Source organism: Petromyzon marinus, chromosome 39, assembly GCF_048934315.1.
Source record: "Petromyzon marinus isolate PM22_M1 ecotype Great Lakes invasive population chromosome 39, UKy_Petmar_22M1.pri1.0, whole genome shotgun sequence".
In the NCBI taxonomy this organism is placed as follows: Eukaryota; Metazoa; Chordata; class Hyperoartia; order Petromyzontiformes; family Petromyzontidae; genus Petromyzon; species Petromyzon marinus.
Window position 1 is genome coordinate 8,236,524 of NC_133705.1, and position 17,544 is coordinate 8,254,067.

General features: G+C 51.9%; 1 protein-coding gene across 2 annotated transcripts; it reads left to right on the forward strand.

Moving 5' to 3' along the window:
- Nucleotides 1–383: 383 nt before the first annotated feature.
- On the forward strand, nucleotides 384–17,246 carry LOC116950503 (uncharacterized). Of its 2 annotated transcripts, none has more exons than XM_032968327.2 (5): nucleotides 384–810; nucleotides 2,454–2,485; nucleotides 7,310–7,408; nucleotides 7,907–9,038; nucleotides 11,131–17,246. In XM_032968327.2, exons 1-5 carry the CDS (start codon nucleotides 789–791, stop codon nucleotides 11,355–11,357), a joined length of 1,512 nt encoding a protein of 503 aa, XP_032824218.1. In that variant the 5' UTR covers nucleotides 384–788; the 3' UTR covers nucleotides 11,358–17,246. The 2 variants fall into 2 exon arrangements, with proteins under 2 accessions (XP_032824218.1, XP_075929012.1); XM_076072897.1 differs by having other exon boundaries at nucleotides 386–810; nucleotides 11,128–17,246.
- The last annotated feature ends 298 nt before the right edge of the window (nucleotides 17,247–17,544 follow it).

Consider the following 17,544-nt stretch of genomic DNA (forward strand, 5'->3'; position numbering starts at 1 on the left):
GGAGAGAGGAGGACCTGGAGGAGAGAGGAGGAGCTGAAGGAGGAGAGGAGGAGCTGAAGGAGGAGAGGAGGAGCTGGAGGAGAGAGTAGGAGCTGAAGGAGAGAGGAGGAGCTGAAGGAGAGAGGAGGAGCTGAAGGAGGAGAGGAGGAGCTGGAGGAGAGAGGAGGAGCTGGAGGAGGAGAGGAGGAGCTGGAGGAGGAGAGGAGGAGCTGAAGGAGGAGAGGAGGAGCTGAAGGAGGAGAGGAGGAGCTGGAGGAGAGAGGAGGAGCTGAAGGAGGAGCTGGAGGAGAGAGGAGGAGCTGGAGGAGGAGAGGAGGAGCTGAAGGAGAGAGGAGCTGGAGGAGCTGAAGGAGGAGCTGGAGGAGAGAGGAGGAGCTGAAGGAGAGAGGAGGAGCTGGAGGAGGAGAGGAGGAGCTGAAGGAGGAGAGGAGGAGCTGAAGGAGAGAGGAGGAGCTGAAGGAGGAGAGGAGGAGCTGGAGGAGAGAGGAGGAGCTGGAGGAGGAGAGGAGGAGCTGGAGGAGGAGAGGAGGAGCTGAAGGAGGAGAGGAGGAGCTAGAGGAGGAGCTGGAGGAGAGGAGGAGCTTGAGGAAGAGCGAAGCGGTGAGGAGTGCACACGGAGGGAGAGTGGCTGGAGGAGAGAGGAGGAGGGGGATCTGGAGGAGGCGGAGCAGGAGGCGGGGGAGACCGTCAGCTCCGTCCCCTCCGCCGCGCTCCGATCCGCTCGCCGCGCGGCCTCCTCCCCGAGACCTCGCCGCACCCCGGACTCGCAGCTCGCGGCCATCATCAGCATGTCTTCGGGCTTCTCCTCCGGTGCGTTCCCCTCTCTCGATCCTTCCCTCCGCCTCTCTCGCGTGTCTATCTGTGTGTGAGCCGTCGTCAAGTCCCACAGAGAGAGGGGTGAGGTGGTGGGGGGGGGGTCGACTCGCGGGGTTCCGGCTCGCCGAAGTGGGCGCCGCAACCACCCCCACCACCCCCCCTTGGCTGCTGCGTCTCGTGTCTCGGGCGATCCCGACTTGGGTAGGGTTCGACAACAACGTCGGTGGCTCTCGGGATTCCGGCTGTCAAAGGGGACGAAGGGGAAGGGGGTGTAGGTGTGTAATCCCCTCGGCTCAGCCTTCTACGTATGCCTCCTGGCTTCTCGGTAATCGCAGGCACTCTGTAGCCGGGATTGGGTTCCAGGCTCATCATGGCTCCCGGCTCGTGGACCCCCACGCCGCCGCTGCCGCCGCCGCCGTGTTCGCTGTTTCGTAGGCCGCGGCTCACGGTGGTCGACGATCGCTTCTGGCTCTTGGGGTGGGATCCTCGGTCCTGGTTCTCGGTGGTGGTGGTGTGGGTGGTGGTGGTGGGGTGGTGGTGGTGGTGTTGGGGGGTGTTGGTGGTGGTGGTGGTGTGGGTGGTAGTGGTGGGGTGGTGGTAGTGGTGGTGGGGTAGTGGTGGGGTGGTGGTGGTGGTGTTGGTGGTGGAGGTCTCGACTGCGAGGGGCATCTCGGGCTCACGGGGACCCGTCGCTTGCACGGCGCGTGGCGGCAGTCGCCGCCGAGGATTCCCAGCGGCGGCCCGCGGACCTCTCGGGAAGCCGCGGCCTCCTGGCTGTCGGTGCGGGGTGGATTGGGGGGGGGGTGGTGGTGGTGGTCCTGGCTCTTCTCGGCTCCTTTATCTGCTCCCCTCGACCTCGACGACCAGACATCCCTCCCCCTTCCACCATGTACAGCAGCAGCAACAGCAGCAGCAGGTTCTCGGAGCTCGCGGCTGCTAGACCTGGCCCATCCTAAGGATCCGGGAAGGAGGAGGAGGAGGGGTGCTGGCTACCAAGGGTCTCGACTCATAGAGACGGGGGTTCAGACCGCTATGTCCAGGCTCCTCAGGGGACCCCGACCTTTTGATTTCGTCTCCTTAGCCGCGGTCCACCATACACCGTGGGTGGCGCTTCTCCTCCCCGCGTCTCTCCCCTCTCTCCTCCCCGCGTCTCTCCGCCGCCTCTCGTGTCCCCTCGCCTCCTCCTCCTACCGCCGCCGCCGCCGCCGTACCCGACAGGGCGGCTAAATGCGACGCGAGAGAGACAAGTCGCCGCCTCTCTTCTGCCCGTGCGAGATAAAACAACAACAATAACAACAACAACAGAAATCCCGAGTCGCCGTTTGCGCGACTCCATTCCGAATCGTCACCCGCGCGGCCCTGACTGGGGGGGGGGGGGACCGCGACCTCGGCCTCGCCTGAGGCGGCCCGCCCGGGGAAAGTCGCCTCAGCCCCCCGGGGGGGGTGGTGGAGTCCGGGGTCGGTGTCGGTGTGTGGGGGGGGGTGAGCGAGCCCGGAGTAGTCTCGACCCCCGGGCCCCGTTGGGGTCTGGTTTGAGGCAGGGCATGGCGATCGAGCTCCCTGGTGTCTCACTGCGCGTTTCTCTCTCTCTCTCCACTTCCCCGTCCCGTCTCCTACTCTCTCCGTGTCTCTTGCAGGATCGGACACATGTTCTGCCATGGACGGCGAGGTGAGTGTTGCGGAGTATTCTGTTTTTGTTGTTTTGTTTGTTTGTTTCTCCTCGGTATTCAGTCGGGGTGGGTTGGGTAGTTAAAGGTGCTTTGGCGACTGACGGGACTGTCGTTGTTGCGCGTCGTAGTAGAACTGTGCGAGCGGTAAGGGCGGATTTGGTGAGGCCTTCTTCATCCAGCAGTGGATTCATGGTGGTTAGTGGTGGTGTTCGTGTTGGATCCAGAACTACTTCCTCACCGCCACCAACCACCACCATCGGCAACTCCGTTAACGCCTCGGTTTATTGGGATGTCGGATTGAAAACGAATGCATGAAAGATATTGGTGTGCGAGTTGTCTGAAAAGTTCTTTGGTTGTGCGGTGATGGTGGTAGCGGTGATGTGGCGGTGAGTGATGATGGTGGTGATGATGGCGATAGTGGAGGTTGGTGGTGGTGGTGGTCATGATGGTGGAAGCGGGAGACATAGTGGTAAAAATCAAAGTGGAGGAGGTGGTGGTGGTGGTAGTAGTGGTGGTCATTACGGTGATGAGGTTGGTAGTTGATGATGGTCACAGTGGCGATGGCGTTGGAGGTCATGGTGATGAAGGCAGTGATGGTGGTGATGATGGAGGTAGTGGTGGTAATCATGGTGGCGATAACATTGACCATGGTGATGAAGGAGAGATAGTGATGTAGATGGCGGTGGTGGTGACAGAGGTGGTTGATAATGGTGATGGAATTAATGGTGGTGATGTAGCGAGTGATGGTTAATGGAGCTAAATGTCATGGTGGTGATGGATGTGGTGGTGGTGATAGAGGTTCTGGTCGTGGTGGTGGTGTAATTGCTGATGGAGGTGTTAATGATGGGATTAGTGGTCATGGTGGTAAAGTAAGTCGTGGTTCTGATGGAGATGGTGGTCATTGAGGTGGTGGAGGTGTTGGCGATGAAGGTAGTCGTCGTAACGTTAATGATGGAGGGAGTCATGTTAATGGTGGTCAAGATGGTGATGGTAATACATGTATGTGTTGAAAGTATTAGTGACGAAGGTTGTGTCTAGCGGTTAGTGCACTGCGCTATGAACCCAGCGATCCGGGTTCGATTCTCGCACACGGCCAACAGCAGTGATGATTATCTGAACCGGTCCTGGGCCTCCCTTAGGTTAACTCACCCTCAAATGAGTACCTGGTGTGTAAAATATCACCACTGGGGAGACAAAGGCGGCTGGGCGTGGTGTTGACCACCCACCCCCTCGTGAGTCATGCCAGCCTTCATAGGTGCTCGCTAACAGCACTTGCTCCAACAGTCTGTTCAGGCTATATGGGGGATCTTCGTCTTTTATGATGAAGGTGGTCATCAGATTGGTGGTGTTTGTAATGCAGGTGGTGGGGATGAAGGCCGTGGTGTTTGGAGGTAGTGGTAATGGATGTGTTGGTTGTTATAATTATATGGTGGTGGTATGTGTTGTTCGTAATAATGGTGGAGATTATCATTTGTGATGATGGAAGGCTTGATGTTGGTAGTGAAGATGATTGATGTAGTAACGGTGGTGATGTTGACGAGAATGTCATGGTTATTGTAGTGGTGATAGAGGTGATCGAGGTGGTTAGGGGTGTCAACGTGGTGTTGATGGGAGGTGATAATGAATCTTAGTGGTGATGGTTAAATTGGTGGTTGGTAATTAAGATAATGAATGTGTTGGTGGTGATAAGGATGGAATAGCTATTGTGTTCGTGGAAAAGATGGAATTGATGAAGGTGGTGGCCATGGTAGATGAAATGCATGTGACAGCTATTCTGGTGTTGGTGTCGGATGAGTTGGGTGATATGAAGGTTACCGTTGTCATCGAGGTGGCGATAAGGGGAAATTTGTGGGCGGTGTTAAAAGTGGTCAAGTTAGTGGTGTTGGTGACGACTATGGATGTAATGGTGATTGTATGTATGTTGAACTTCTCTTGCACCATATGTAGCCAACCGTGCTAATCGGAGGTGTGGAGGTGGCAGTGGTGTAAGTTGCGGTAGTTGATCGATGAGAGTTGAAAATTGCGCTGACTATATTGGAAGTTGTGGTTACAATATTGGGGATGACCGATTTTTATTTTATTCTTCTTCGAGATGTGGCCATCGACAGTAATCCAGCATTTGTTTCCCATCCCGAGTTGTGCTGAGAAGGTGGTGGTGCTGGGCCGTCCCCTTGAACTGCTGTGTTAGCCCCCTCGCCTGGTACATAGGAGGTCGTGGGTTCCATCCTGACCCTAACGCCTGTACACTTGGAGTATTCATGTTCTCCCAGTGGTCGCGTGGATTTCTCTCCGGGTACTCCCGTTTTTCCCTCCACATTTAGAATCAAGATGTGTTTAGAGTGTTTGGCTGCTATACATTTTCACATGATAAGCTACTTCGTTGAGTTGTCATATGTGGCCAGGTTGCTTCTGAAAAAGAGCGAACCAGCTCAAGTGGGCTTTACCTGGTAAAATTAAAAGTTTGGTTTAGTTTCAGTTTCCCCTTCCCACAATGCTGCTTACTAGGGAGTTCCAGGATTATGAACCAGCGTATTCGCATTGGTGATAATGGATGTGATGGTTATTGTGGTGATATTATTTGGTGGAGGTAGTTGTGATGACAATGGTGATAGCCAAGGAGGAGGCAGTCATGGAGATTCTGTTGTGGAGGTAATGGAGGTAGTGGTCATGGTGGTCGTGATGATACAAATGGTCGTGGTTGGTGTTACCTTTCATTGTGGAGGCGATAGGATATATGTCCAGGGGTTGGTGGTGGTCACAGGCAGTGGTGAAGGTGATGAAGGAGATGGTCACGATCTGGTAGTGGTGTTGTAGATGGGGATAGAGGGTGGTGGTCTTGTGATCGTCATGGTTACAGTGGTGATGGTGCTGATGATTAAGATGGAGGTAGATCTCATGATAGTGAAGTATGTTTTGTTTGAGAGAATGATGGTGCTGAATTGATCTGGTGATGGCAGTCTCAGTGGTGCTGATGCTGTAAATCAGATTAAATTGGATTTGAAATCGTATATTCATCATCATTATCAGCAGCCATAATCAGTCTACTGCTGGATGAAGGCCTCCCCAAGATGTTGTAATTTTCTGGTTCTGCAATATAACAAAACATTACATTACAGTTCTTTAAATTATCACAGCCTGGCAACGTGTTTTATTTTAATGAGCTGTTAATGTGTAGAGCATCGCACTTTCAATTTAATAAAAAAAACACTTTGCTGTTTTCAACGTATGACAGAATATAGCTGTAATCATATTCTATATTAATTATAAGATGCATGAATGGTAAATGTGCAGCCCTGCAATGGCTTGCGCACAGCACTGCTGGCAGGAGAGCCTCCACCGCAGAGAGATCTTAGATCATCAGTGTAGAGGGTATTTTTGGTCCGCTGTTCCACGCCGGCCAGACCCTTTTTGGAAGGGGGTGGGAATACCCACACTTTTCCCCACCATGCGCGACCTGCCGATCAACTAACTCTGCGGGTTCAACCAATGTATACTTCTGGATGGACAGAGGTGGGAAGATTTAAGAAACTTTCACCATTATTACAACCGCCGCGCCTTGAGATTGAATCAATGATCCCTGGATTGCAAATCCAGTGTGTTAACAATTTTGCCACTGTAAATTACTGTGCACGATGTATCTCAATACACTTTTGTAGAAATAGTTATACATCATATTAAATTAATTAAATAACCCGAATAGAATAAATAAATGTTAACGTGATTTTGTAAGTTATGTTGGAGGTGATGTAAGAGATTAAGGCAATCTGGAGGGTAATGTTTGTATAGCCACCCCTGTTAATTCACAGCAATATCTCAAGGCCAAACGGATCTTCAGTCCCATTACGTGTCCATTCGATATATTTATATTTTTGATTCTGTCCATGCGGGTTCATCATATATCTCCCCAAAGGCAAAGGTCACAGTACAGTACTTGCAGTTGAGCCGCTGGTGGTAATGCGAAGCTCCTTATTACAAGGTACGGGACAGCAGCAGTGACGGTCTCATCGTCGCTATGACTGTTTTCATGTTATCGTCATCATTGTCGTCATCATCTTCATCATCCTCAGGAATAATAACTAAATTGTCATTCCTGGTGATAATGAAGTGCCGTTACGGACAGTGTAGATGTAAAGCTTAAACATGGGCCTTGGAAAGCTCGCAAACTTAATATAATGATTTGGGCAATTAAAATATGAAATGGAGCATTGAGATTCGGAACTTTATTTTCAAAATTCTTACCATCTTGCAATCCAATTTGCGTAGGAATACTTTATATCGCACATGTAATTGGTGCAAAAGCAGACACTGGAATAATATTTTATATCTGGCCTCCATTCTTTAGGAAACCTGGTGATTTGCGAAAGAGTTTAATATTGTGGCCATATCCATAGGTTTGGAGTGGGTGGAGTTCGTGGCGAAGTGTATTATCCCGCTGCACTTTAAAAACAAGCTACCCGAGTTCGATTCCCGGGCCACGGCTAACATCAGTGGCAGATGATCTCTGAAACCAGTCATGGGACCCCGCCCACTTGATCCAACTCACAACTGATGACTCCACCCTTTGCACTCCCTTCCTCAACCGCGGGCTGATGCTGGCCACGTTCCAAAATTTCGGCTTGACTTTTATTTTCAAACTTCTGTTTGGTCGAACACAAATAAAAAAAAAAGCAAGCGCCGGCCGCTATTTTGCCAAATCAGAACCCAAAGCGAATATTCTGTGTACTGTGGTCTTACAATAAACGACACTCGGATAAAAAAAAACATGGATTGGAAGCTGGAGTCATTTGCCGATTTGTGTTTACGCTTTTTGTTCTTGTTCGCAGACTTCCATTATGACCAAGCGTCATCGCACAGTGGAGGACTTCAACCAGTTCTGCACGTTTGTGTTGGCTTACGCTGGCTACATCCCACACCCCGACGAAGTGAGCATCTGCCAGCACCTCCCCGATTGACTGCCAGTGATGCAATGATTCGGCAATTTAACATCGATTCTTGTGCCAGTGATATGTCTCGTTGAATTGTGTGTGTGTGTTTAAGAATCAATTGTTTACACGTATTTCAAAGCACTGTGCATGCAAATTATATGACGTAGCTTTAGGCTGATGAATAAATGACGTGGACTATACAGAACAAATGAGACAGGCTATATAGATATATATCAAACAGAAGACAATATGTACTTTCCAAACAATGCAGATATTACGAATGAAAAAGACGCAACGAGATGGACGGGACAAAAATGACACGACGAGATGGGACAGGATACAAATTACAGACCTTTCCTCTGAGACGGGCATAACGAACAAGAGAGACTTTACAAAGGATACCGACGGAACTGAGCCATTTGTTCTCGTCGCCTGGAAAGGGAGGCTTTGCGAGTGGGCTGAGGGAACGAGCGGCGCCTTTTTTTTTCTCCCCAGGGTGGGAGCGTGAACGCGGCCCTGAGCGTCAGCACCACGGACAGCTCTCTGGACGGGGACAGCTGGACGTCGGCCCGCTCCCCCGGCCCCCAAACCCACGAGGGCAGCGCCCCCAAGAAGCCCAAGCTGTCCGTGGGCAAGGGGCAGGGCCAGGGGCACGGCCCCGGGCCCCCCGCGACGCAGCCCTCGAGCAACGGGGCCAGCGGCGGCAGAAAGGGCGGCGATGGCGTCCGTCGTGCGAAGGCGGACGGCTCGCTTGCTCACCGCAGGCACCACCATCATCGCAACCACCACCGCCACCACCGTAACCACCGCAACCACCATCACAACCACCGCAATGGAGGAGGAGGGGGCGGAGGAGCCGGTGTAGGTGGAGGAGGAGGAGGCTTGGGAGGCGGCGGAAGCAACAACAACAATGGCAGCAACAGCAGCAGCGGCAGCAATGCCCGCCACTTCCCGGCGGTCAAGAAGCACAAGTCGCAGGCGCGACTGTCCATGTCGCCCGTCAAGCAGAAGGTCAAGAAGAGCAAGAAGAAGAAGAAGGCCGAGAAGGCGAAGACGCTGAAGGCGGCAGCTGCGGCGGCACAAGCGGCGGCCGCCAGTGCAACCGCAAAGACGACGTCGGCGGCGGCGGCGGCGGCCAAGGACGAGAAGAAGATGGCCGCGGCCAAAGCGTTTGCGTCGGCGGCGGCCGCCGCGCTGGCTCAGGCCATCAAAACGGAGCCGGTCGCTGACGACGATGCCGGCGAAGAGGGCGACGTCGCCGGCCGGGATGGAGGCGCTGGCGCCGAATCGACCTCGGAACTCGACACGGACGGAGAGATCGAGGCCATCCTGGCGCGCGAGCGATCCTGCGGGCTCCGGCTGCCGCGAGTCGCCAGACGAGAGGACGCCGACGAAGACGGCGGCGACGAGGACTTTGATGAGAACGATGAGGACTTTGACGACGACGACGACGACGATCTCGACGACGTCGATTACGACGAGGTGAGGGCGGTGCCCAAGAGGACAGAGGCGGCGACAACGAGGACGTCGTTGGCGAGGAAAATGCCGGGGCTGAGGGCGTGCGGCAAGAAGTCGAAGGTGAAGGCTTACCGGGACCAGGACGACGAAGACATTATGGTGGACTCCGGTAAGAACAGAGGGCTCCGTGTGTGTCACGTCGAGGAGGAAGACCGTGGGGCTCGCGTTGCTGATTAATGACGGCAATCGAGGTGCTGGGGCCGTTTGTGAAAAACAAAATCCAGCAGTGGATTGGTAAACGATTGTGAAATTTAATATTCGTGTGTTTGTGTGTGTGGGGGAGCGGTAGTGGTAGCGCAGTGGGTTAGCGCGCTGCACTACGAACCCGGCGACCCGACTTCGGTTCCCGCTCACGGCCAACACCGGTGACAATTATCTGAACCGGCCGTGGGCTAGGTCGACCCGACCTCAAATGAGATACTGGTACAGTGTGTAAACATCACCACGAGGGAGACAAAGGTGACCGGGCGTGGTGTTGGCCACCCACCCCCTTCGCGTGCCCTGCCTGCCTTCATAGGTGCTCGCTAACAGCACTTGCTCCACAGTCTGTTTAGGCTATACGGGGGGGGGGGGGGGGGGGGCCTTTGTCATTGTTGTGTGTGTGTGAAAGTGAGTCTGTGCGTGTGCATGCACGTGCGTGCGTGTGCATGCACGTGCGTGCGTGTGCATGCACGTGCGTGCGTGTGCATGCACGTGCGTGCGCCAGGCCATTTTGTCCGGCAGTGGATTCATAGACAGCCTTGCACCTGTGCATGCTATGGCACAGTTCCCGTTTCGAGGAACAAAATCTGAATCAGAATATTTATTAATACTGGAGCAATCCGTTGAGCTACAAAGCTCTTTTTCACACGTCCAGTATTTCAGAGATGTTCAGTAAAATGTGTTCCAGGCGCCTGTGGTGGGTGGGGGGGGGGGGGAGGGAACTTGCTGTGCTTGAGTGGATTAACATTAAATCCCAGTTACGCAGAGGACCAGCGCCTCTACGCATAGCCACCCCCAGTCTATCGACCGCCTCAAAACAAATGTGGAAAGCGCGGCCTCTTTGAACTTGGTGGCGTATAATGGGGAATTTCTCTCGGCTGGCGGGGATGTCGGCTGGTCTGTTTGTTTTGATCAGCGTTGCTGAACGCAATGCCAAGGGTCTGTAATGTAAAAGCGGGGCAGCGACTGACAGCACTACTGGTACCATCAGTTCTCCTGTAAACGTGTGTGGTTTTCTCAACACGAATTGGATACAGCACGATTAATGTTTTGGGGGTGGGGGGGGGGGGGATACAATTTTTTTATAACGCCGATGTGAATTGGATATAACACGATCGAGCGAACGGAAACTACGTTGCGCTGGTAGGAATAAGCGGTCGTACGGCTGCCTCGGCATAGCATCGCACAAGGCGGGATGCTGCTGGATTCTTGTCGATGGCCACCCACGCGTGCGCCTCAGTTTTTGTTCGAACTGCGTATGCATCTCGCGTGTGATCGTGGGCTGTGCTTTAGTCTACATCTACATCGTTTATTATTATAACGCGATCTTTCCGTGACGCGGCGTTCGTCAGGAAGACAACTACTTGCCGCCGCGTTGTAGGAGGACAGGCTGCAGAACTGCATGATGGGGAATATCGCGCTTTTCTCGGACGTAGCGAGGCTGTGGGGTAAGGGATGACGACGGGGTGGGGGGGGAGGGTCTTCGGGAAGGACGAGTAGTGCGGGGGAAAGTCGGATGCGGGGGTGGTCGTCATGCGGCGGCGGTAGGCGACTCGGTGTGGTCGAGGAGGGGTAGAACGAGCTCTCGACGTTGGCGGAGTTTGGACAAGGCGCGAAGCTCGTGGGAGGGTGACCGTGGAAATGGCCGATAGAAGAGTGACGAGAAAGCGGCTGTTGGGCGGTGTGGTGCTGGTACAACCCGAAGGGAAGTTGGGCGAGCAATGAACAGCACAACCGAAAAAACCTTCAGCTGTAACCATCGTTGGCGTGATGACTAATCTTATTTACTTTTTTTCCCTCCCACACTCCTCTCCCCAATTCTCTCCCATCGCTGCCGCCGCCGCCACCACCACCACCGCTCATCCGCCGCACGACCCCTTGCCGTCCACCCGCCATGATTCATCGCCTGCCCGCTCTCCCTCCCACCCGGTCACCCGCTCGCCGGCTCTTCAACCCCCCGGGCCGCCACTGCCAACAACGGCGCCGGCGTCGTAAAGCAGACGACGCGTCGTGGAAGCTCATCACGTGCTACTGCATGAAGCCGTTTGCCGGGCGGCCGATGATCGAGTGCGGCGAGTGCGGTACCTGGGTGCACCTCTACTGCGCCAAGATCCGCAAGTCCAACGTGCCGGACGTGTTCGTGTGCCAGCCATGCCGGGAGGCCAAGCACGACATTCGCCGCTCGAGCCGAGCCCACAGGAGCCCGCGCAAGCACCTCCCGGACTGACGTACCACCAGCCCTCGCGCCGTGCCCTCCACCCCGTGTAACTCCACCACTATCGAGAGCTGCGGCCAAAACTCAGCGCTTCTCCAGGACTGACATCCACCAGCCCGCCGTGTCCCCTCGCACACGTCTCCCCCCCCCCGCCCCCCGCCATGTATCTCCACCACTATCAAAGCGCTCCCGGACTGACGTACCGCCAGTCACGGATCCTCCTGCCCCCCTCCCTCCCTCTCGTGTGTCTTCCCTGTCCTGTGCCTCGACTATCGCTGTGTCTTTTCATGCATCTTGTCTTCAGTACCAGAGCTGATAAGAAAACTCACCACCTTACCACCTGACCGATGGTACCACTAAACCTTCCTACAATGCCGGAGCTGCTATTTAAAGGTAGAAAATACTGGACACCCCCTAGATTGACACAGCACACCACCAACTCCCCCCCCCCCCATGTCCCTATTCTTACCAGGGCCACTACGCGAGACCACCAGTTGAAAGAGTTGAGGATATGTGGCCCTTCCCATAGGTAGCGTTTAAACATGGAGAAGAACGTAGACCGTTTTTTGGCACATCAGTGTTTCTGGAAGCCTCGTATATGAAGAGGACTCACCTTTACAATATGGGGGACACTCATTGGCATTTGCCCAAAGGCAACAATCATTTGAGTCTGTAAATTACGAGAAAACAGAAGATAACCATTACTGCAGGAAACATTTAACAACACGCTGGTGTGCGACAATGCACGTACAAAAAGCTGTCCTGAAAAGAAAGCACAAAAACCGTACCTCCCGGTCACTTCCCCACCTCCCTCCCCTCCCCTGGTTTCTATCCATTACCAGAGATGTGAGATAACTATAATAAAAACTGTTATAATAATCATAAAAGACCATCAGAGCAGCTCCTGGACTGACGTACCACTGAACCCCCTCCTCCGTTTGTCTCCATTTTCCAGAGTTGTTGAAAAATAATAACAAATTCTGCACCTCTCAGACTGACGTACCACTGAACTCTCCTTCCCTCTCGCCGTGTCTCTTCACTGCTCCCAGAGTTACGAAACATTTCATCAAATAGAAATGTATTCTATTTAATTTTATTTGGACGAGCTTTAGGGTTAATATTTTTTTGTGTTTTAGGTGAAATTTTTGTTTGTATTTTTAATGCGATTTTTTGTTGTTGTTGAATAGATTACTTGATGTTGCCAATAGTGCTATTGGAATCAAGTAATTGGATGAATAATCCGTTTGGAAGTCTGGCAGAGCTGCCTTTAGGGCTCAGCTTATCTGGGAACGGGCTGCGGAAGAGATCTGAAAAATCCTTCGAGTGGCTAATTTAACTTCTACCCAGGAGGGGGGGCACTTTCCCATGCACGCTGATTGAAGCTTATTTGCCAAAATGATCGTCACAATTTGCATGTGATGTGTTTTATTTGGCAGCTATTGGTTACAGGGCTGACCATCAACTCACGAAGTTTGTGGAACCCGGTTTAAACCACGGTCGGTTGAAAACCCAGGTTTGAACCCCTGATTACAGCGGCGCCCTCTAGGGTTCTTGTCATCTGTGTGCCCTTTAGTTTTACACATTTGGCGGTTATTCGTATTTTCTCTGTTTAACTTATTAATTTGAAAACATTGTAAAAAAAATTAGTAGAAAACTACCCTGCATTTTTTTTCAAATTTTCATATCAAAAATGCGATTGTTTTCATTCTCGTTTCCTCTACTTTTTATGTTCTCTCTCTCGTGACATTTCATATTTTTTTTATCTTCAATTCGTACATTTCCCATTGATATTGTTTATTACTTTCTCAAGTTTGTATATTTTTCCTCTGCGCTGACACCTTGTATACAGTGCTTCCCTGGTTATTTGTGAATAAGCTATTAAATGCATTAGATTTATCTCTCATCATTTTCTCTCATGAAATACTCTTGTCATCGCTTAATCTCACCGCTTTATCTCGCATCACTTTCTCCCATTACTTTTTTTCTCTCTCGATTGCAGCAGTCGTGTAGGGTTCCAGATAGAGATTCGGCGATAGCCAAAATCGCGGATAGGAAGTTCGTGAATAACGGGGAAATGCGTTTTTGCTGTGATTGTTGCACGCTTGTGAGTGCACAGACACGGCGATAAATTTCCCCCGCCCCATCCCGCTGTTCCTCTCCTCTACCCTCTCTGCGACTCCACGCCTCCTCTTTACAACGTCATCATCGACAAAAGCGACATGACGACGCCCACCTGCATCGACGATTCATTTCTGTAGTATCGTTAAAAAACATTCTCGACTATTTCAAGCAAGTTTGCTGCACGTCCATTGTTTATTTTATTTTTTATAAATCCCTGCACACAAAAAAAAGGATTTGGAGGAAGCGTTCTGCAGGGACAAACGAAAGCCACCGCCCGTCGCCGCCGTTTTTTCAACAAACAAAAAAAACCTGGTGAAAAAGATTTTTGCCGTTTTTCATTTTTGTTTTCTAAGATGCCGTTACAAGCCTCGCCATGGACAAAAATGTCACGTGGGGTAAGTGGTGGGAGCGCAGCTGAACGAAAGTTCCGCGAAGCCACCACCACCAACGCCGCCAACCACCACGTGGGTTTTTCAGGCAGCCCGGAGGAGGGCCTTGGTGCCCACGAGGGTGCTTGCAGGGCGGCGGGGCTGGTGCTCTCACCTGGCGAATCCGGTTTGCGCATCACGTGGCTGGACTAGAAGAGCCGCCGCCTTGTCCATGGGCCGGGGTTGAACGTGAATGCGCCAGGGTTACGGCTGGGCAGGGACGAGGTTGGCACGATGCGTGTTTGATCGTCGGCGCTGTTTGCGCGAATTTGTTGCGTTGTGTCACGGGAACGAGCTAAAGATAGAATTAAATTGAAAGGACTGCTTTGGTGTACACCAGGGGTGAACAGCCTATGGCCCGTGGGCCGGAAGTCATATCGGTCCACTATTTCTTTAAAAAGTTCGTTGCGTCATTTCATCCGATGCTGCTGCAAGTTGGTTCTGATTTTGTGGAACAGTTGAGCAGTATGTTTGCCCCGCAATTATTTTGTCAACAATTGCACCCGTTGCCCTTGTAATGGAGTCGGCGTTCTGTTGCCTTTGTTCGTTTTTACACGCTATCAGACGGACCCACGCCACGCAGCGAACGTGTGCGTTGGTGTATATATGGGGTGTTAAAACCCAATTACGATACTTAACATTCTTGAGGCAGAAGTTCCCTCTCACATTAAAATAAAATTAAACGCTAAACTTTTTTGTAAAATGGTTCGGATGGAGACCGTGCGACACTATTGACATTGGTCTGCTACTCGTTAGAGTGGTGGGGAGGGGTGGATCGTTTTCACCGCCAGCTCTTGAGCCGCCATCCTTTACCCCCTTGCTCCTTGGCTCCTCAGCATCCTGCAGACAAGGACTTAACAAAATCCTGGTGCTAAAAATAATAAAAAAAAAGTCCCGATGGGTTTGGGGATGCAAACACCAACGTTGCTCCCACCTGCCACTTTTACGCCACCCGTTCTCCATGCAGCTTCATGGGTTTTTCCCCCTCTTCTTAGATGTCGTACGCTTAGAAGGGGCCCTCAAAACACGGCCTGTTGGAACCGAAGCCATGGGACTCGCGTGCCGGATTTTGTTCATGGGTCTTGGGGGGGGGGGGGTGGGGGGCACCGTGTGGCGTCTTTCTTTGCGCCAGGATATCCGGGGCTGGGACCGAATTGACTTGGGATTCATGAAACCTTTGGCGGCGCCTTGGACGAGTGTCGTCTTCGTCGTTTTTACACCGACGAGGGAGGAGGAAGAAAGCCACGCTAGCGTTTGTGAGCGCGGGAGGTGGGGGGGGGGGGAACAGGCGCGCTCGACCTGCCGGGGTCGTCGTCGTGGATCGCGTCGGGTGGGTTCGCGTTTTAGGAATCCACCTGCCGTTGATTTTTTTGCGTTTTTTCTTTTGTTTTTTAAATCGTCGTTTGTGTTTTTTTTTTTTAAGCGAACCTGTAAAACGGTGCGAAAGCGAGTGCCTATTTTGCATGTGTGGGGAGGCAACGCTCCTCCTCGTCCTCCCGAAGACGAAACGGAGAGAAATGTGCGCGCAAACGGAGGAAGGAATGTGCGCTATCTAATGATGCTTCTGAGAAGCTGAGCACGCGTTTATGTGTGTGTGTGTCGCGCGCGCGATGAGACTTCAAGGCACGACTGTGGTCTGTCTCGATTTTTTTTCCCGTCCCTATTTTTTTATTGGGCCCCCCTCCTCCCCCCCCACCCCCACTCCCCGAAAATAACGATGAGCGCACAGTGTATTGTAGACAAAGCTAAGGATAATGATCTGTTATGTCAGCCCATCTGATGTGGTGTTTGAAGCGGCGTTACAGAAGTGCACTTTGAAGGTTTCGAGCTGTCTGTTCTGAACTAATGTCGACGACATCCGTGAAGTGCAATCAAGTTTGGTGACGGTCGGTCGATCCGTCGGTGGGTGGCGCACGTGGAAATTATTGGGAAGCCCCACAACTCAATCCAAAAATGTTCGAAAAATCTTAATGTCCGGCATGCCGTCGGCTGTCCTCGTACAACGTTAATTCGTGGTTCGCGACAGCTTTTAAAAAATAACGTCGGATTTCTTTGTTGTGGAAAACTGTAGAGGTCGCGGTACAGCAGACGCCATGAAACAGTGGTGTATCGTGGGATTTCCTAACGCACTGTGATTACACTGGAAATCGGTCGTGGTGGCGGCAGCGCCGGCGAATGACATGCAAGTCTGTAACCCCGAGTTTTCCTTTTTGTCAGTTGAGTTAAACAGATGTCTTGACAACACATTGTGCGCTGACTTTTGACCTTGTCCCTTAAAATGTTAAGCCGTAATTGGAGGGTGGGGGCAGGGGGGTTGGATTTGCAGGGGGCTTGCAGAAACGAGACGGTCACTAAGAACTCAAAAGTGAATGCGACTTGAGCTTACAGGATGGAAGACATAGGAGTGATGAGGATGATGATGATGGTAGTGATAATGCCTTGTACATTGACCTTGTCTAACAGCTGAGCTCTTTACAAAAACTTAGGACACTGGTGAAAAAAAGGACCCTGGTTTACACACAATGTGATGATTTCCAGTTGATTCGAGTCATCATTAAGGCCACGATCTATTGAAAATTGTTGTGGAAATCGTTGGCGGAAACTGTCACCAGCAACGCATTAACCGCGATGGACTACGGCAACTTGGCAAGCAAGTTGCAGACCTGACGAGTCATTCCTTAATGCAGTCATTGAGTCGGTCACTCGGTGAACACAGTACTTTACGATATATAACAGTTCGCTTACCGAATAGGCAATCAGAAGGCTTTTTAACTCTCTCCCGTCCACGTCCCGCTCGTGCGCCGACCCTTTGAGGTCGGTGCGTTGAGTGGGACATTTGGACACACTTGCGTGACCTCTGAAGTGGCTGTGTCCCTAGTTGTCCACTTGGGAGGAGCTGCGATCAGATTTGAGATTTTATTCGGAAAGCTGCCGTTTTGTACAATCGGAAAAAATTCTGCTGCGGGGGTCTGCTGCGGGTGGCTTTCCCCTAATTTCCCCAGTGGGATTGTGGCCGTGACAGAAGCAAGAAAAGCCCATTGTGAGCTCTTGTGGCTCTGTAGGCATTTTCATTTTTTGTGAGGTCGATGAAAAATGCTTTCTCTGCAGCCCACATTTCAATTTCGTGGGTAGATTGCTACCACTCTGCCACATTTCCATAGGCAATGGCTAAAAAGCACCGTCTTATAAACGCAAATGACTTAACGTTTCCTTTACTGCAGAAAGATAAAAATCCATGTTTTTGCAATTTGTTTTTTTTTTTAAGGTGACATTGTGCAATTGCAGTAATAAACACAACTAGTTGGCCTGTGGCTGCATCTGCAGCACTAAAGCCAAGCTGCTGCCTCGTGCACATATTTGATTCTATGCTTTTTATTACCTTAAAAATATACATTTGTAGCCTGTGGCTTCTTTTTTTGTCTTGTTCAAACGCCAATACGAATGAAGAAAGATTACCTAAATCAACAAAGGTCGTTCAATCTCTGTGGCCGCCGCCCCTTCCTCGTTATGCCCCGCCCTCTTCCTCATTGTGCCCCACCCTCTTCCTCATTATGCCCCGCCCCCGTCACCGTTATGCCCTACCTCTTTCTTGTCATACCCTGCCCCCTTCCTAATGCCCCGCCCTTACTGCTTAAGCCCCACCCCTTTCC

Coding starts and splice junctions, on each gene's coding strand:
- LOC116950503 (XM_076072897.1), top strand. CDS start 789: ATGTCTTCGGGCTTCTCCTCCG. Junction 811..2,453: donor GTCTTCGGGCTTCTCCTCCG/GTGCGTTCCCCT, acceptor TGTCTCTTGCAG/GATCGGACACATGTTCTGCC. Junction 9,039..11,127: donor AGACATTATGGTGGACTCCG/GTAAGAACAGAG, acceptor GGCGTCGTAAAG/CAGACGACGCGTCGTGGAAG.